Here is a 13718-nt window from a genome sequence, read left to right on the forward strand (position 1 = left end):
TCTATCCCGTTGAGCGCGAGCACGTCATATGGCACAAGGAATTTAACGGCGAACTCCACCATCAGGCACGTGGTTCCGTTCTCCCGGACCGCGAAGATTCCTTTGTCTGGGTTTGTGGAGAGTCCAGACAGGTTCTCACCCTCCTGCTCCGCCAGCACCACGGACAGCGCCAGCACACCTGCCGGGGGGGAGAAGTTGGGTCCAGGGTGGTGATGCCCAGTGATGGAGCACAATCACACACACACACACACACACACACACACACACACACACACACACACACACACACTCTCTCTCTCTCTCTCTCTTTCTCTCACTCACACTCACACACACACACTCACACACACACACACACACTCACTCACTCACTCCAAAAAAGGCAAAATCAGCAGAAAGAGCAGCCCGATGAAGTAAAAAAAAAATCACGTTCAAAACGAGGAGACTGAAAATCTGCAGCATCAGAGGAGCAACAAGAGATGGAACGATCCGGTGTTGAAAATAAAAGAAGCTACACACACACACACACAGTGGTGCACACGTATGCACGCACACAACACACTGCAGTGAGGAGTCACGACAACTGTACACACACACACACACACACACACACACACACACACACACACACCCTTACCGAACATGCTGAGCAGCAGGAGCCCGGCGCTCTCCGTGGTGCTGAAACCGGCTCGTCCCATCTTTATCAGCTTCCCCGGTGCTGAAAACGGGGGGTTTACTGGCTGGCCAGCCTGTGCTGAGCCCACGGAAAGAAAAGAGATAAAGAAAAGGCGGAGAGGGGAGGCGGGAGAGAGAAGGAAAGAGAGAGAGAGAGCGAGACAGAGAGAGAGAGAGAGAGAGGAGGGATTCCTCTACTCGGCGTCCAGGAGTCACGCTCAGATCATCGTGAATGCAGCAAAAAAAAAAAAAAAATCACCACGTTGGACGTAAGAACCGGTCTGAGCTGCACAAGAAACCGGTTCCTGAGAGTTCTGGAGGTCTACAGCAGACCCCCCCCCCCCTTCTCTTAGGCTGACGGGTTTAACTCTCTACGCCCAGTAACACCGGCTAGAACCGGGTCATCGTACCCGGTATTTGCTGCCGGTAGTGTTCAGTGTTTCTGCCACGTGCTGCACATACGTCCTCCCGATCCCGGCATTTCCACCGAGACTCTTTTTTTTTAACTTCTACTTGATAAACAGTTGGCGTGAGGAGCTGCCAGTCACCGCGCGGGTTCAACCACGAACTCTGACTTGTTGAATCTGGCAGAAACGCTCGAGGAACAACCAAGAATTCTTCCTCTTCTTCTCCTTTATTTGTAGTTGCTTATTTACAAAAACATCAAAACAACAACAACACACGTAAATGAGGATAACTGATGACACTGGCGGTTTATTCACGTTTACAATCAACAAAAAAAGGATACTGGTGACAGGCGTGCCCCCCCCCCCCCCCCCACCAGTCTGGGATTTGACGCAAATGGCGTGTTTAGCTTGGTTGCTAGGTGTCAAGGTCGCGTTCAGGTGGACCCTCTCGCGAGAGTTCCTCGGGGTCAGTCGGAGTTTTTTTTTTTTTTTTTTTTTTTTTTTAAAGGAGTGAGTCACATCTCCGGTGGAGTAGCGAACTTCTTCCTCGTGACGCGGTCAGACACCCTGAAGTCAAACTCGCACGTTACCGAGCTGATGCTGTCCACGCTCGCTTTGCAGTCCACCTGCGGGTGTTTGCGGCTCTGCGGGAACGTCTCCGATCGCGGGATTCGACCTGACGTCACCACCGGGTCCGGCTCCTTCTCCTTCCTAAACTCCGGGGAAGTAAATCGGCGTAAAAGTTTGTTGCCCAACGCTGAGAAAGTCGCTGATGAAGCGACGGGACGTTGCGGGTGTTCCTTCTTGGAGCTCGGGGACGCCGCGCGCCTCCTAACGGTTTTGGATTTACGCGGAGGCACCGGCGCGCGCACCTGGGCGGCTGGACAGAAGACGCCGTTCGGTAAACTGCATCTTTTCTGGTAGAAGCTGTCGTGACACCGGCGAAAGTCTGACATCTTACACTTTTCTGTTTCTTTCTCACTTTTTCTGCCCAGGATGGGAGTCAGCAGGATGTCGAGGGGGGAGGGCGCGGGGGGGTTCCTGCCGGCCCGGGGGGAGAAGAATCCGGACTTGTGGGGCTCGCAGCTCTGGTTCAGAGGAGGGATGAGCAGTTTCCCACCGGCTTTAGGAGCGCGATCGACCCGGGGGGAAGGTTTAGGGGTGAGAACCCAGGAGAAGACCACCTCAGGAGGGGAGGGGGGGTGATCGTTCTCCCGGTCTAACTCCTTCTCTATAGAGTCCATCGACGGGTGGTGGCTCACTCGAGGCCGTGCTCTCCTGCTGCTGCTGCAGCTGCCAACGTCATCACACGCGAGGATGTGCTCAAGTTGGTTTGCTACGTGTTCAACTTTCTGCTCCAAACTGTCGCCGCCGCCGCCGCCCCACACCTCGTGACTCTTCCTGGAGTTCGTGAGCGCGGAGAAACACTCGGTGTGGCCGAGGAACTTCGCCACTTCCACGGCGGAGTTGCCGGCTTGGTTCTGCCGGTTTACCTGCAGCCCCAGCCGCTTGAACGCCCTCACCAGGAACTCCACCACAGGGGACTGACCCGCTACCGCCGCGTACATCAGCGCCGTGTTCCCCCAGGCGTCCACCAGCTCCGGGTCCGCGTTGTTGCGCACCAGCACCTTCACGGCGTCAAGGTAGCCCCTCTCACACGCGTAGCTAAGCGCCGTGCGTCCGTCCGCGTCTCTGTCGTTGACGTTGGCTCCTCTCTGCAGCAGGAGCTCCATGAACTTGCAGCGAGTCTGGCCGCCCGGGAGCAGGATGGAAGAAATGAGGGGCGTCTGCGCGCTTTCAGTCCTGGAGTCCACGATTCCCCCGTCCAGCGCGTCCAGGACGAACCTGGCCAGATGGACTTGGTCCTTGGACATCGCCTCCAGGAGGATTTTCGTTCCTGCATGCTCGTCTTCGCCTGGAAGTTTAAACATGGCTCCTGAGTCGGTAGGGAACTTCAAGAGTTATTCCTCCATCGGCTGCAGCGGGTCCAGGCGCCGGTCCAGCCGCGTTTTATAGTCGCGGAGTTGCCGAGCAACACAAACTATCATTAGCGGCCTTTGTTCGTCTTTCTCATGGAAATACGCCGCTTCCGCGACAATAAAGCGCCTCCGCCGCCGGTGACGATGTTTAATTCATCCAGGACACGAGCATGAGAGCGGACAGCGGCGGTCAACGGGACCGGCGGCCGGAGAAACGAACCGCTGAGAACCGCAAACCAGCAGAACCACGACAGAGATTCAAGGAAAACCTGGGTTCTTCTCCTGAGTTGAACTTGCTAGCACACGATTGTGATTGAAAACTGGATCAATTATTTCATTTATTCTCTTCTGGGCTTCAATAAAGATTCCTGATGTTCCAAAAAATAAACATTTTGAGGTTAAAAGGGTCCAAATCTGGAGTTTAAAGATCAATTATGAGATAAACAGCCATTCTAGGACTTCAGTTAAAAGTTTAAAGAAGTTTTTAATTAAAAAAAAAATATCTAAAAACTAGCCTTTTGTAATCATATTTATATAATTTTCAATCATCACATATTTCCTGTTGTACTTTTTACCTCAAATTTATGACAAAATTGTGAGATTAAATATCATTTCAGAGATTAAATAGTCAAAGGAGTGAGATACTTCATTTTAGAATTTTGACTTAATTTAAAAAAAATAAGATAAGTCTCAGAATTTTGTCTTTTTCATCTCAAAATTTGGAACAGTGATTACATTGAATGTCATTTCAACTTTTCACACTAAAGCTTGTTTTGTTCGTCATTGTTTCAGTTTATTTTATTCTGGAAAATTTGTACTTTTGGTCTCCTAACACTTGATTGTAAGATCTTGTATTTCCACCCCCAACAGCAGGACCCCTGTTACTGCCAAGGCTGGGTCGTTTGTAGTTTTGGGAGGCAGGAACATGCTTCCTGGTCCACTCCTGGCCCGCCTCCTCTCGTTCTACATCCAATCAAACAAGCTCATGACACAACGGCGGCAGTGAGGACACACAAGAGGAGCCGCGAGTCCCGTTTTACACCTGGATTTATTGGTACACATACTATAAAACAGTATTAAAGGAGCTGGATAACAACAGTATTTTCATTGCTATATAAGTTGAACAGTACAATATAAATACAAAAACACGCACAGGATGGTCTGTCAACAAGCTACAGTTAAAATAGAAAACAGAGGAGGTACGGTAGAAACGGAGGAACTCATATCGGTGACGTTGCTCTGCAAAAATAATCTGCTTTTTGACAAACTAGGGAGGCGAAAGGTTACATGAACTCACACAACGGAAACATTCAACTAGTGCAAAAAAGCCTCTAACAAACAATCTTAAACTACACGTTATATCTAATATATATAATATATATATTCATTTATTTATATATATATTTCTTCATATAAATAACCCCTTAATTTGGCATTTATCCTTCCATAAAATAATTTAAACATCCTAACAGACACTGAGTGGCACATTTGAAAGCGATGGATTCAAATTTAAAAGCACTTTTACTCGTTTATCTGTGCACTAGATATGTGGGGGGGGGGGGGGGGGGTGGTACCGTGGCCTGGTGGAGGCGCGGTAGTGGGGGGGGGGGGGTAAGAGGAGCATAAAGAAAGAACAAACAGTGGCTGATAAAATGTCTTTTCCCCGACATCCAACCGTTGCGCTCTCTCCTCGAGCCCTTGAATGACGGAACCCAAACGGTCAAGAGGGAAATGAAACCAGGAACATTCCAGTATTTACAAAAACATCCCGTCCACCTCCGCGTGCGCGACGGCGGAGGAGGAGCCCGAGCTGCTTCACCCACGGCTCCTTCATGACACCTTGTTTTCGTGGTTTTGGTGGATGCGTGTCAGCAACGCTAATACCTGACGTGACAGTGCAGTGGACACCCCGGCGCCTCAGCAGTACCTCGCATTTCCCTCTTCAGTGTCTCTGCGGGTTCCGACGTCACCCCGGGCGCTCGTAGTCGCCGGCTTGGACGTCAGAGTCCACGGCTCAAATGCGCGGTGGTGCATCCGGACCAGAGCTGAGGAGGGAAACCACGAGGGAGAACTGGCTGAGGTCGCTACGTTGCGGTCACGAAGGTTTTAAGGGGGAAGTTCGACGACGCAGGGAACTCAGACTGAGCTGGTTCAGTAGGACCAGAGTACAGCAGAAGTACCAGAGGGAGTCGGACTGATTGGCATTACTACCTGTGTACTACCTGTGTACTACCTGTACAACTTTGGCTCAGTATTCAATTTAGTTGACGCTCCCAGGAAACATCAGTATGATCCACATCTGACCTGCACACTGGAATTAAATCAACACATATTCTTAGCGAGGTGTTCAACCACCACCCTCCTCCTCCTCCTCCTCACTGGAAACTTATCGGTATCAACTAATTATCAAACAGATGATGGCAAGTTTGAAAAAAGACAAAAGAAAAACCAAATAAACCGTAACACTGGGGGGTTTTCACCACGCCTGATTTTCTTGATATTCAAGACAGAAAAATCGAGGCAGCAGAAAATAGGAAGGAAAAAAACCACGAATAATTCTATTAGTCATCTTTGAATTTTTGTTGGTTTGTGTGTTTTGTCTCAATTTAACAAATCAATTCTGCTCAAAACACAAGCGTACAATCATACTGCTACTACTACTGCTACTACTACTACGACTACTACTTCTACCACCAGCAGCAGGTAGTAGATAATACAGTAGAAAACATTAGAACTCCTGCTTTAATTGGCCCAGTTGTCACCAGTTCTGGCTGATCAGGACGCGTTGATACGATGTCAGGATTTTTCTTATTGGTCAATATATTGCAAACATATATCAAATAATATCAGAAATGGATATTCATATTAGAACGGCTGGCGTTATAAATGGTTGAACACTAAGTGTGTGTGTGTGTGTGTGTATTGTACACTGTTTCATGTCAGCTGTCAAATTTTGTGAATTGGTAAATCAGTAGATCAACACTAGAGTCCTGTTGTCTGAGGGAATGCCTTCTCTTCCATTGTTATCTCACGTACAAATACTCCGATCTGTCCCCTAAGGGGATACTGCAGTTCTCCTTGAGTATATCTTCCTTGTCTGCCTTGTCTTCCTTGCTCCCCGTCATCGTGACAGAGTTTTACGGGGAACACTGAGCCAAAGCTCCTCCGGGTGGACCTGCCATGTTGTCGAGGTGAACTTCGCTTCCTTTTTTTTTAACCTTCGTGAACCCAACGTTGCTCTTAAAACTCACGAGTCGTAACATCGTTGAACAACAAAAATGTCGGCGTGTGAACTTGCGTGGTGACACCGGGATGGCCGCTCCTTCATACAGTAATTTTTAAAAATACATTCTTACTGAAACAGAGACCCTACAGTAGTGCAGTGCTACATGTTCCTCCACGTGGTGATGACGGCCTATCACACAGAGGGTGCTCAGACAGGACTGGTGTGGCGCCTACAGTGTATTCACAAAGTTTATCCACTTGTGCTGAAATGATGTTAACTCTTATGCGCGGCCGCCTCCCTCCGCCACGCCGTTCCTGGACCTCAGGATTTGTGTGCGAGTGTGTTTAAAAAAAGGAAGAGAAATAATAATCCAGTGTGTGTGAGTGTGTGTGTCTGCAGTAGCTGCAGCTTGGTGGAGTTTAGATGGACATGGAGTGGAGGAGGGAGGGTGTGTGTGTGTGTGTGTGTGTGTGTGTGTGTGTGTGTGTGTGTGTGTGTGAAATGCTTGGTTTCCTCTTGATAACCCGGTCAAACAGTGATAAGCACCGATGGTTCAGTGGTGTGACGCTGGTGTGTGGTGAACAAATGCAGAGGACAGGAAATATATGTGTGTGTGTGTGTGTGTGTGTGTGTGTGAATAGAAAAATATGGGGGGGGCTGCTATGCATGTAAGAGAATATTGATGAGGCAGAGAAAGTGATGTGGGCGGGTTTACAGGGCGGTGCCGTGTATGTGTGTGTGTGTGTGTGTGTGTGTGTGTGTGTGGGGGGGGGGTTGGTGTCTGGGCCTCAGTCGCTCACACCAGCGTTGCAGGTCTGCGGTCCATCTCCTCCTCCAACTTCACCATCTGCTGCATGTCCTTGGCCTTGAGAGGAGAAACAACCCTGTTGGACTGACACATATTAAACTTTCACAACATTTAGTACCTGTAGTACATGTATTACAGGTACTACAGGTACTACAGGTATTACATGTGCAACCGCAGATTGGTGGAAAAGAGCCAAGACCTATTTTTTGTCTCTTTTTCTTTTTGCAAACCAGATGTGACCATATTTGGACAAGACAGAGGAGCTTGAGCTTTTAATTTCCCATTAACTATGCAAAAAGCAGCAGGCTACATAACGTTGTCATTAGATGGCGGCGCAGGCAACGTTACGCATGTCTGATGGAACTGGAACTTTAAACTCATCGTGATGATGTTTCCTGAGGTCACAATTAAAGCGAATACTCAGGTCATTTTCGCAGACTGATTTCTATCTCTAACCAGTGGAAGCTCCCCCTGCTGGCTGTTAGACAGAATGCAGGTTAAAGAGTCTTCACCCTGGAACGTCTGTCCGGCTCTTTTACACAGTCCATGTTTGCAGAATCCACCTTGTTCATATTTGTATCAACCAACTTACAACAAACCACAGACTCGTACCATCCTGGATTGGTAGTCTAATCATAGAGCGATAAATATTTCATGGCTACTGACCGATAATATCTTCCTTTCTAAACTTCACTCAGCATTTTGAGGTCAGGAGGAATTATTTGATTGATAGTTTACATGCGTTTCCCCTGGGATGATTTTGCTGCTCCACATGTAACATTTTGCCAAACATCTAAATGTATCCGACCCCGCTGGTCGAGGCAGACGGCCGCCCACTCTCAGTCTAGTCCCACTCTGATGTTCATAGTGTGCGGTCTTAACCCTCCTGTTATGATTCAGCACTTTATTAATAGAACTGAAGGATAACGGTGGGTATTTTTCACTCCGATATCAACGTTCTCAGAGCTGGAGTGCAAGCAGACTGTGAGCTGGCTGTTTTTGCTTGGCAACAGCTGGTGAGTCATGGTGATAAATGACTCACGCTGCTGGTTGACACTGCTGACACTCTGCAGACTGAAAAGGTGGGATTTTCACAACACAACGAAAATGTGAATCACTTTTTTTTTTCCCTCTAAATCTTACAACCTCTCCAAAGCTGTAATCTACTTCCTGCTTTACTCAGGAGTGATTGACTTTAAGACTGCGGTCAGGGACAAACAGATTTAAGGAGAGTGACGAAGAAGAAGAGGGAGAGGGGGAGAGGGAAGAAGAGATGGAGAGGGGGGGGGTGGTGATGTCAGAGGGGGAGATGGAGATGCCTACCTGGAACCTGTTTGTTTGCATGGTGTGATTTCAAAAGCTGCGCCAGAGGAAGCAAATCAAAACAACATGAATGTGTGCATACATGTTCAACATGTACAGGTAACAAGACTGATGTCAAAACAAAACACAAAGATGGAGGAATGACATCTTAAACACAGACAGTGAGACTTTTACCAATAATAATAATAAAAAATAGTTAAGCCAGAGCTGATATTTTGTGGAGGATCTTCTAGGTTAGGACCTCCTGCACGAGTTCTTCTGATCACAGGAGTTCAAGTCTCCAGTCTCAACTTTCATTTACACTCTGAAGGCTCATAAACTGGAACTCCCGACGGATCAACAGATGTGTTTTCAATCTCCCACAAACCAGCGCACCAAGCCTCCTCTAGCGTTGTACCTGCTCATTGAACTTCTCCAGTTTTTCCAACTGTTCTCTCTGGTTCTTCTCTAGCTGCTCCATTTCTTTCTGGTGCTTCATGGCGAGCTGTGGAAACAGCAACAGCAACAACGTATCATGACCGTTCCGTTGATGCTCTACACAGACAAAGAAAGAAGAGCGGCGACAGCGGCGGTTCAGGTTTCCCTCTGTGAAAGACTCATTTGTCTTGAGTGAATAAACCAGAACGGCAGTGAAGTGCTCAGCGGTGGTCCTGTGGAACGTAATCCAGTGGTGTACTTGCACCATCATCAAGCACGCACACATCATTCTTCATCACAACCAACAAGTTTTTCATCATCACTGCATGAGTATACTTGTCTTTTTTGTGTATATTTTTAAATATTAATGACTGAGCAACTGAGTAAAATACTGCAGTAGCAACAGATGAACTTGATTATCAGGGTATCGACTCCACCGAGGAGCTCGTGTGTTCACTGGCGTTCCTCTGACTGTTACCCAAAAACTATGCTGCTGATTTTCACCCATTTTGGTGGAGGGGGGAAAAATGAACCAAGGAAGAACCTGGTGGCAACAATTACATGTTTGTTTGTTTGTTTTTTACACTTGGCGGATCAAGCAGATCCATCTCAGATCTGGAGATAGAAAATAAAACTGGAGTCCACATGGTCGCCACCTAGAGGTTACAGGAAGTAAGCCTGATATAACAAACACGTGGACAGCTGGAGGATGTGTGTGACACTAAATACTACTAACACCAGTTGTGACAGATGTACATTTGCTTTAATAAAGGACAACAGCAGCAGTGAAGCACCTACCCTCTTCCTCTCGTCCAGGAACTTCTTGGTGTTGCTACTGTTTAACTCTCTCACTCTCCTACAGATCAAAAACAAAGAGGAACCACAGTTCACGTTCAACATGCGGCTAAATGGCTACACGCTCCGATACTCCCTCTTTATACAAGCTATACTATACTGTATATGTCCTTTGAAATACTTTCTTCAGCCAAGTACACTTGAACGGTAAAAACTGCAATATAAAGGGGTACAAAAACTGTCCTGACCCGAGTTACCAGAGTTAAAAATGAAAATCACCTTTTAACATCCTCTTAAACTATTAATTCAAATTAAGCAATAAAAGTGATTCATCATCCAGCTGTAGCAGGTGTGTGTGTGTGTGTGTGTGTGTGTGTGTGTGTGTGTGTGTGTGTGTGTGTGTGCGTGTGTGAGTGAGTGAGTGAGACACCCACCTCTCTCTCTCTGCCTTGTTTTTGATGCTCTTGTCCTGGCTGATAGCTTTACTGTTCTCCATGGACATCTTGGCCTGATTTGCTCGCATTTCTTTGCTTTGCCTGAATTGTGGAACAGCCACGTCATTGAAGACACACACATGGGTAATTGTTGCAGCTGGGTGGGGGACTGTGGTTGTATCAGTGTGTGTGTGTGTGTGTGTGTGTGTGCGTGTGCGTGCGCCTCACCGTTCGTGGATCAGTTTCAGCTGCAGGGTCTGCTGCTCCTGGACTGTGGCTAGAAGTTTCTTGAGGTGCTCACACTGCTGGGTGACGTGGCTGTCCTTCATCTCCTGCTCCTCGCTGCTGTGACTACTGATCAGCTCTGACCACTCTTTAGTGTGCTGCGCCGTGATGTCCTTTACCTACACATACACACACACAGGTAGGCGCACGCACACGCACACACCTCAGTCAATTATCCCCAGTTGAGGAACTGTCAGCCCCAGAAGGAATGGGCGTGTGGAGTCCTACCCTGGCTTTGTGATCAGCCACGAGTGTTTGGATTTTATCTTCTGTTTCTTTCTTCAGCTCTTGGCAGTTGTTTTCCCTGTACGGAAACCACATACGTACCGATAACTGAGCCATGATGTGAATTCATATCCAACATTTACTGAGCAAACAAATCAGAAGTTTAAGAGAAGGTTCCAGAGAGACAGATAGAGAGAGTGAGAGAGTGAGAGAGAGAGAGCGAGAGAGAGAGCAAGAGAGACATCTCATTGATCAAAAACTAAACGTCCTCTCTGAAAGTTAATTTAAGTTCTGTCCTTGTAAATTAGAATTCCAATCTTTCTTCAATCATTGAAGCAAAAAATACATTATTCATACAATGTTGCTCAAAAAAAAGAGCAGATATATCCTCCATATCAGGCTCTCCACAAAACAAAGAAACAATGCAAGAAAACAAATATTTTCCTGGGAAAACACACAGAAGCCAAGAACGGCTACGCTTGAGATTACAGGTTAATTATTGTTTTATCTCAAGAAGCTGATTCCTCCTGATATGAGGTTCATTCATCTTGTTGCCCTGAGAAAACAAAATGCAGAGGTAATGAACTCTTTACCTTTGTTTTATCAAGATAATGTATAATTAACACCTCATAATGAGAGAAATTAACCCGTTAACGCAACAAACCAAGCCCACTAAAGTTGAGATGAGTCCACAGTTCACTCATGATGTGTTAATGAAGTCGTCCCAGAGTTTCCCCTCTTGTCTCTAAACGCGGGTGCTTTTCTCTCCGTCTCACGTACCCTCGCTTCTTGATGGCTTTCTCTAGCAGTTTCTCCACGGTGGTTTTCTCCTTGTCGTGCAGAGACACCATCTTGTCCACCTGGGTGCAGTGAGCTTTCTGCATTATATTTTGATCCTTTTGGAGAAAAACAAAACAAAACAAACAAAGCAAAAAAAACAAAAGAAAGAAAAAAACAGTCACTTAAACTTTAAGATGCACTCAGAAATGTGGATGTGTGACATCAACCTGAAGCCATAATGTGTCAAACTCTTAAAATAACGTAAATTCACCGTCAATGAAACACAGTGAGGGACTTTAGTTACCGATAGCGTGGTTATGATGTTAAAAACATCCTTTTGTCATCACTCATTGTTCAAGTTCTAACCATATACAGTTATTTTGATGGATGCTGCAATATGAAAAATAAATACGATGATATACGTTCTAAAAAAATGATGCTTAACAGCGCTGCGATGAAGAAATCTAAAACTGGGTACAGAACACTCAGGACGTGGCAGAGGTTAGCAGAGGATGAGAGGTGGAAGCGGCGCCGCTGCCTGCTTCTGGCCCTCGGTGCATCAGTGACGGTCCACAATAAGCAGGAAGCTCTTTGTTTTACCCAGACTGAAATCAATCACCCACCTTTGAATGCTTCTTCTTTAAAGTGTAGAGCTCCTTCTGTTGCTTTTTAATCAGTTTAAGGTACGTCTGCACAGGGAGAGAGGAGAATTCATTATTCTGGACAGGTGATAGCGCAAGAGTAGAATAGACAGGGCAGAGCAAGTGAAATGGTAAATATGAGGTGTGCTTTCAAGATAAGGAGCTGTAACAGGACCGCTGGTGTCCCTCAAACGTCGCCGCTCACGGGAGGAAATGATAATTGCAAAATTTAAAAACTCCAGCCTGTCAAAATAAAGGACTTTTATTCATTTTCTTTGATCAAAGTTCTTCCGTTTTATTTTTAAATGTGAGTTCTTTTTCCAGTAACTGCATTTGAAGTGATAAGGTACCGTAATTAATGGTACATAAGCCGGATCTGATAAACAGTAATCAGTTGCTTATTAATTACCCCTCGTGAAAAGAGCTTTACTCACAATATAAACTGTAGAATTGAATTATGCAGGAATCCTTCATAGCTCTAACCCTCACAGGTGTAATAGCAGATCACTGATGAAAAACAACCCCGTAATAACATACTTCCTTGGTGTGTATATCTACATATCTGTAAATACATTGGATATATGTGTGTTTGTATATATATGCATACACACACACATATATACCGTAAATTCCGGACGATAGAGCGCACCGTTATGTAAGCCGCAGATGCTTATTTTAGGGAAAAAAGCAACTTTGTACACGTATAAGCCGCACCGGTAAATAAGCCGCGGTGCACGGCGGAAACACCTCGGCCGCCTGTTCTCTGCGTGTTGACCCAGTCCTCCAGAGCGTTTTCAAGTCCGGGCCATCTGCTATTATGACCTCTGAAAGCTTTTGTCGTCTTTTTGCATTGGGTCAGTTCGTCATGTTGCCGCCTCCAGCGTCTCACCATCGATTCGTTCATGCCGAACTTACGTGCTGCAGCTCTATTTCCATCTTTAACCGCCAGATTGATTGCCTTTAACTTGAAAGCTGCATCATAAGCATTCCTTCTTCTGCTCTCCATCTTGAGGGTGAGTACAAATGACTGAAAATATCGTGTGATGCTCTTTTTACACTGCACCGCGGCACGGACTGGACGGTACTTAGAGAAATTACCATAACATTTGGCCAGGAATTTCTCTAAGTACGGTACTTGGAGCTGCCATCAGGAACAATAGGGAATTACTGCCCGCTGCCCGCCACACCCCAGGGTGAAGGTAAAATCCTCGTATAAGACGCACCGGAGTATAAGCCGCAGGGCATGAAGCGTCGAAAAAAAGTCGCGGCTTATAGTCCAGAATTTACGGTATGTACTTTTTTGATTCTTTGAATGGAGCTAAGAGTCAAGAGTTACCAACCTTCATCTGTTTCAAGTCTTCAATGCTGACATTAGGCACAAGTGCATTATCTGAGCGAGTGAATGAAGACAGGGAACCGAGGTTAGCGCCCACAAACAGCTGTTCAATGCCTGTATTCTAAAGTCAGTCAATACCTTTCTTAGTTTCTGCCGTGTTATTCTGGGCGGAATTGGAGGTCTGGGCCATGTCGGAGCTGGCCTGTGGAGTCACGCTGGCCTTCACCGTGTCGCCTTTTCCCTTTCCCTTCTTGTCGTTCTTCGAGCTTCCGCTGGGAACATCTGCTATGTCATTCTGCAGGAGGAAACGAGCGGATGGAGTTGAAAAGGGTGCATCTGAGTACTTGTGCGTAGCTGCTCCACTCCTGACGCCTGGTGGAACCCCGCTAA

At 46.6% G+C, this 13718-nt stretch overlaps 2 protein-coding genes across 4 annotated transcripts in view; both read right to left on the reverse strand.

The window, feature by feature from the left end:
- lamp5 (lysosome associated membrane protein 5) overlaps positions 1-1398 on the reverse strand; it is an 8321-nt gene extending 6923 nt beyond the window's left edge. The window contains exons 1-2 of the mRNA XM_086189257.1: positions 635-1398; positions 1-178 (exon numbers count right to left, since the gene is read on the reverse strand). The exon at positions 1-178 is cut by the window's left edge and continues 1 nt beyond it. Coding sequence (XP_086045383.1) covers positions 1-178; positions 635-695 — 239 coding nt within the window. The 5' untranslated portion in view covers positions 696-1398. The remainder of the gene's footprint in view (positions 179-634) is intronic.
- A 2672-nt stretch (positions 1399-4070) lies between these two features.
- Positions 4071-13718, reverse strand: part of plcb4b (phospholipase C, beta 4b) — a 75946-nt gene continuing 66298 nt past the window's right edge. For 2 of the 3 annotated variants that reach the window (XM_086188820.1, XM_086188819.1), the window contains exons 30-40: positions 13467-13623; positions 13333-13382; positions 11975-12040; positions 11352-11467; positions 10575-10650; positions 10290-10465; positions 10062-10163; positions 9631-9688; positions 8813-8899; positions 8416-8452; positions 4071-7149 (exon numbers count right to left, since the gene is read on the reverse strand). In XM_086188820.1, the coding sequence (XP_086044946.1) occupies positions 7073-7149; positions 8416-8452; positions 8813-8899; positions 9631-9688; positions 10062-10163; positions 10290-10465; positions 10575-10650; positions 11352-11467; positions 11975-12040; positions 13333-13382; positions 13467-13623 (1002 nt within the window). In that variant the 3' untranslated portion in view covers positions 4071-7072. The remainder of the gene's footprint in view (positions 7150-8415; positions 8453-8812; positions 8900-9630; positions 9689-10061; positions 10164-10289; positions 10466-10574; positions 10651-11351; positions 11468-11974; positions 12041-13332; positions 13383-13466; positions 13624-13718) is intronic. The other variant, XM_086188821.1, reaches the window with a different exon arrangement.

Source organism: Aulostomus chinensis, chromosome 20, assembly GCF_037954235.1.
Source record: "Aulostomus chinensis isolate RoL2024-O1b breed Wild chromosome 20, RoL_Achi_v1.0, whole genome shotgun sequence".
NCBI lineage: Eukaryota > Metazoa > Chordata > Actinopteri > Syngnathiformes > Aulostomidae > Aulostomus > Aulostomus chinensis.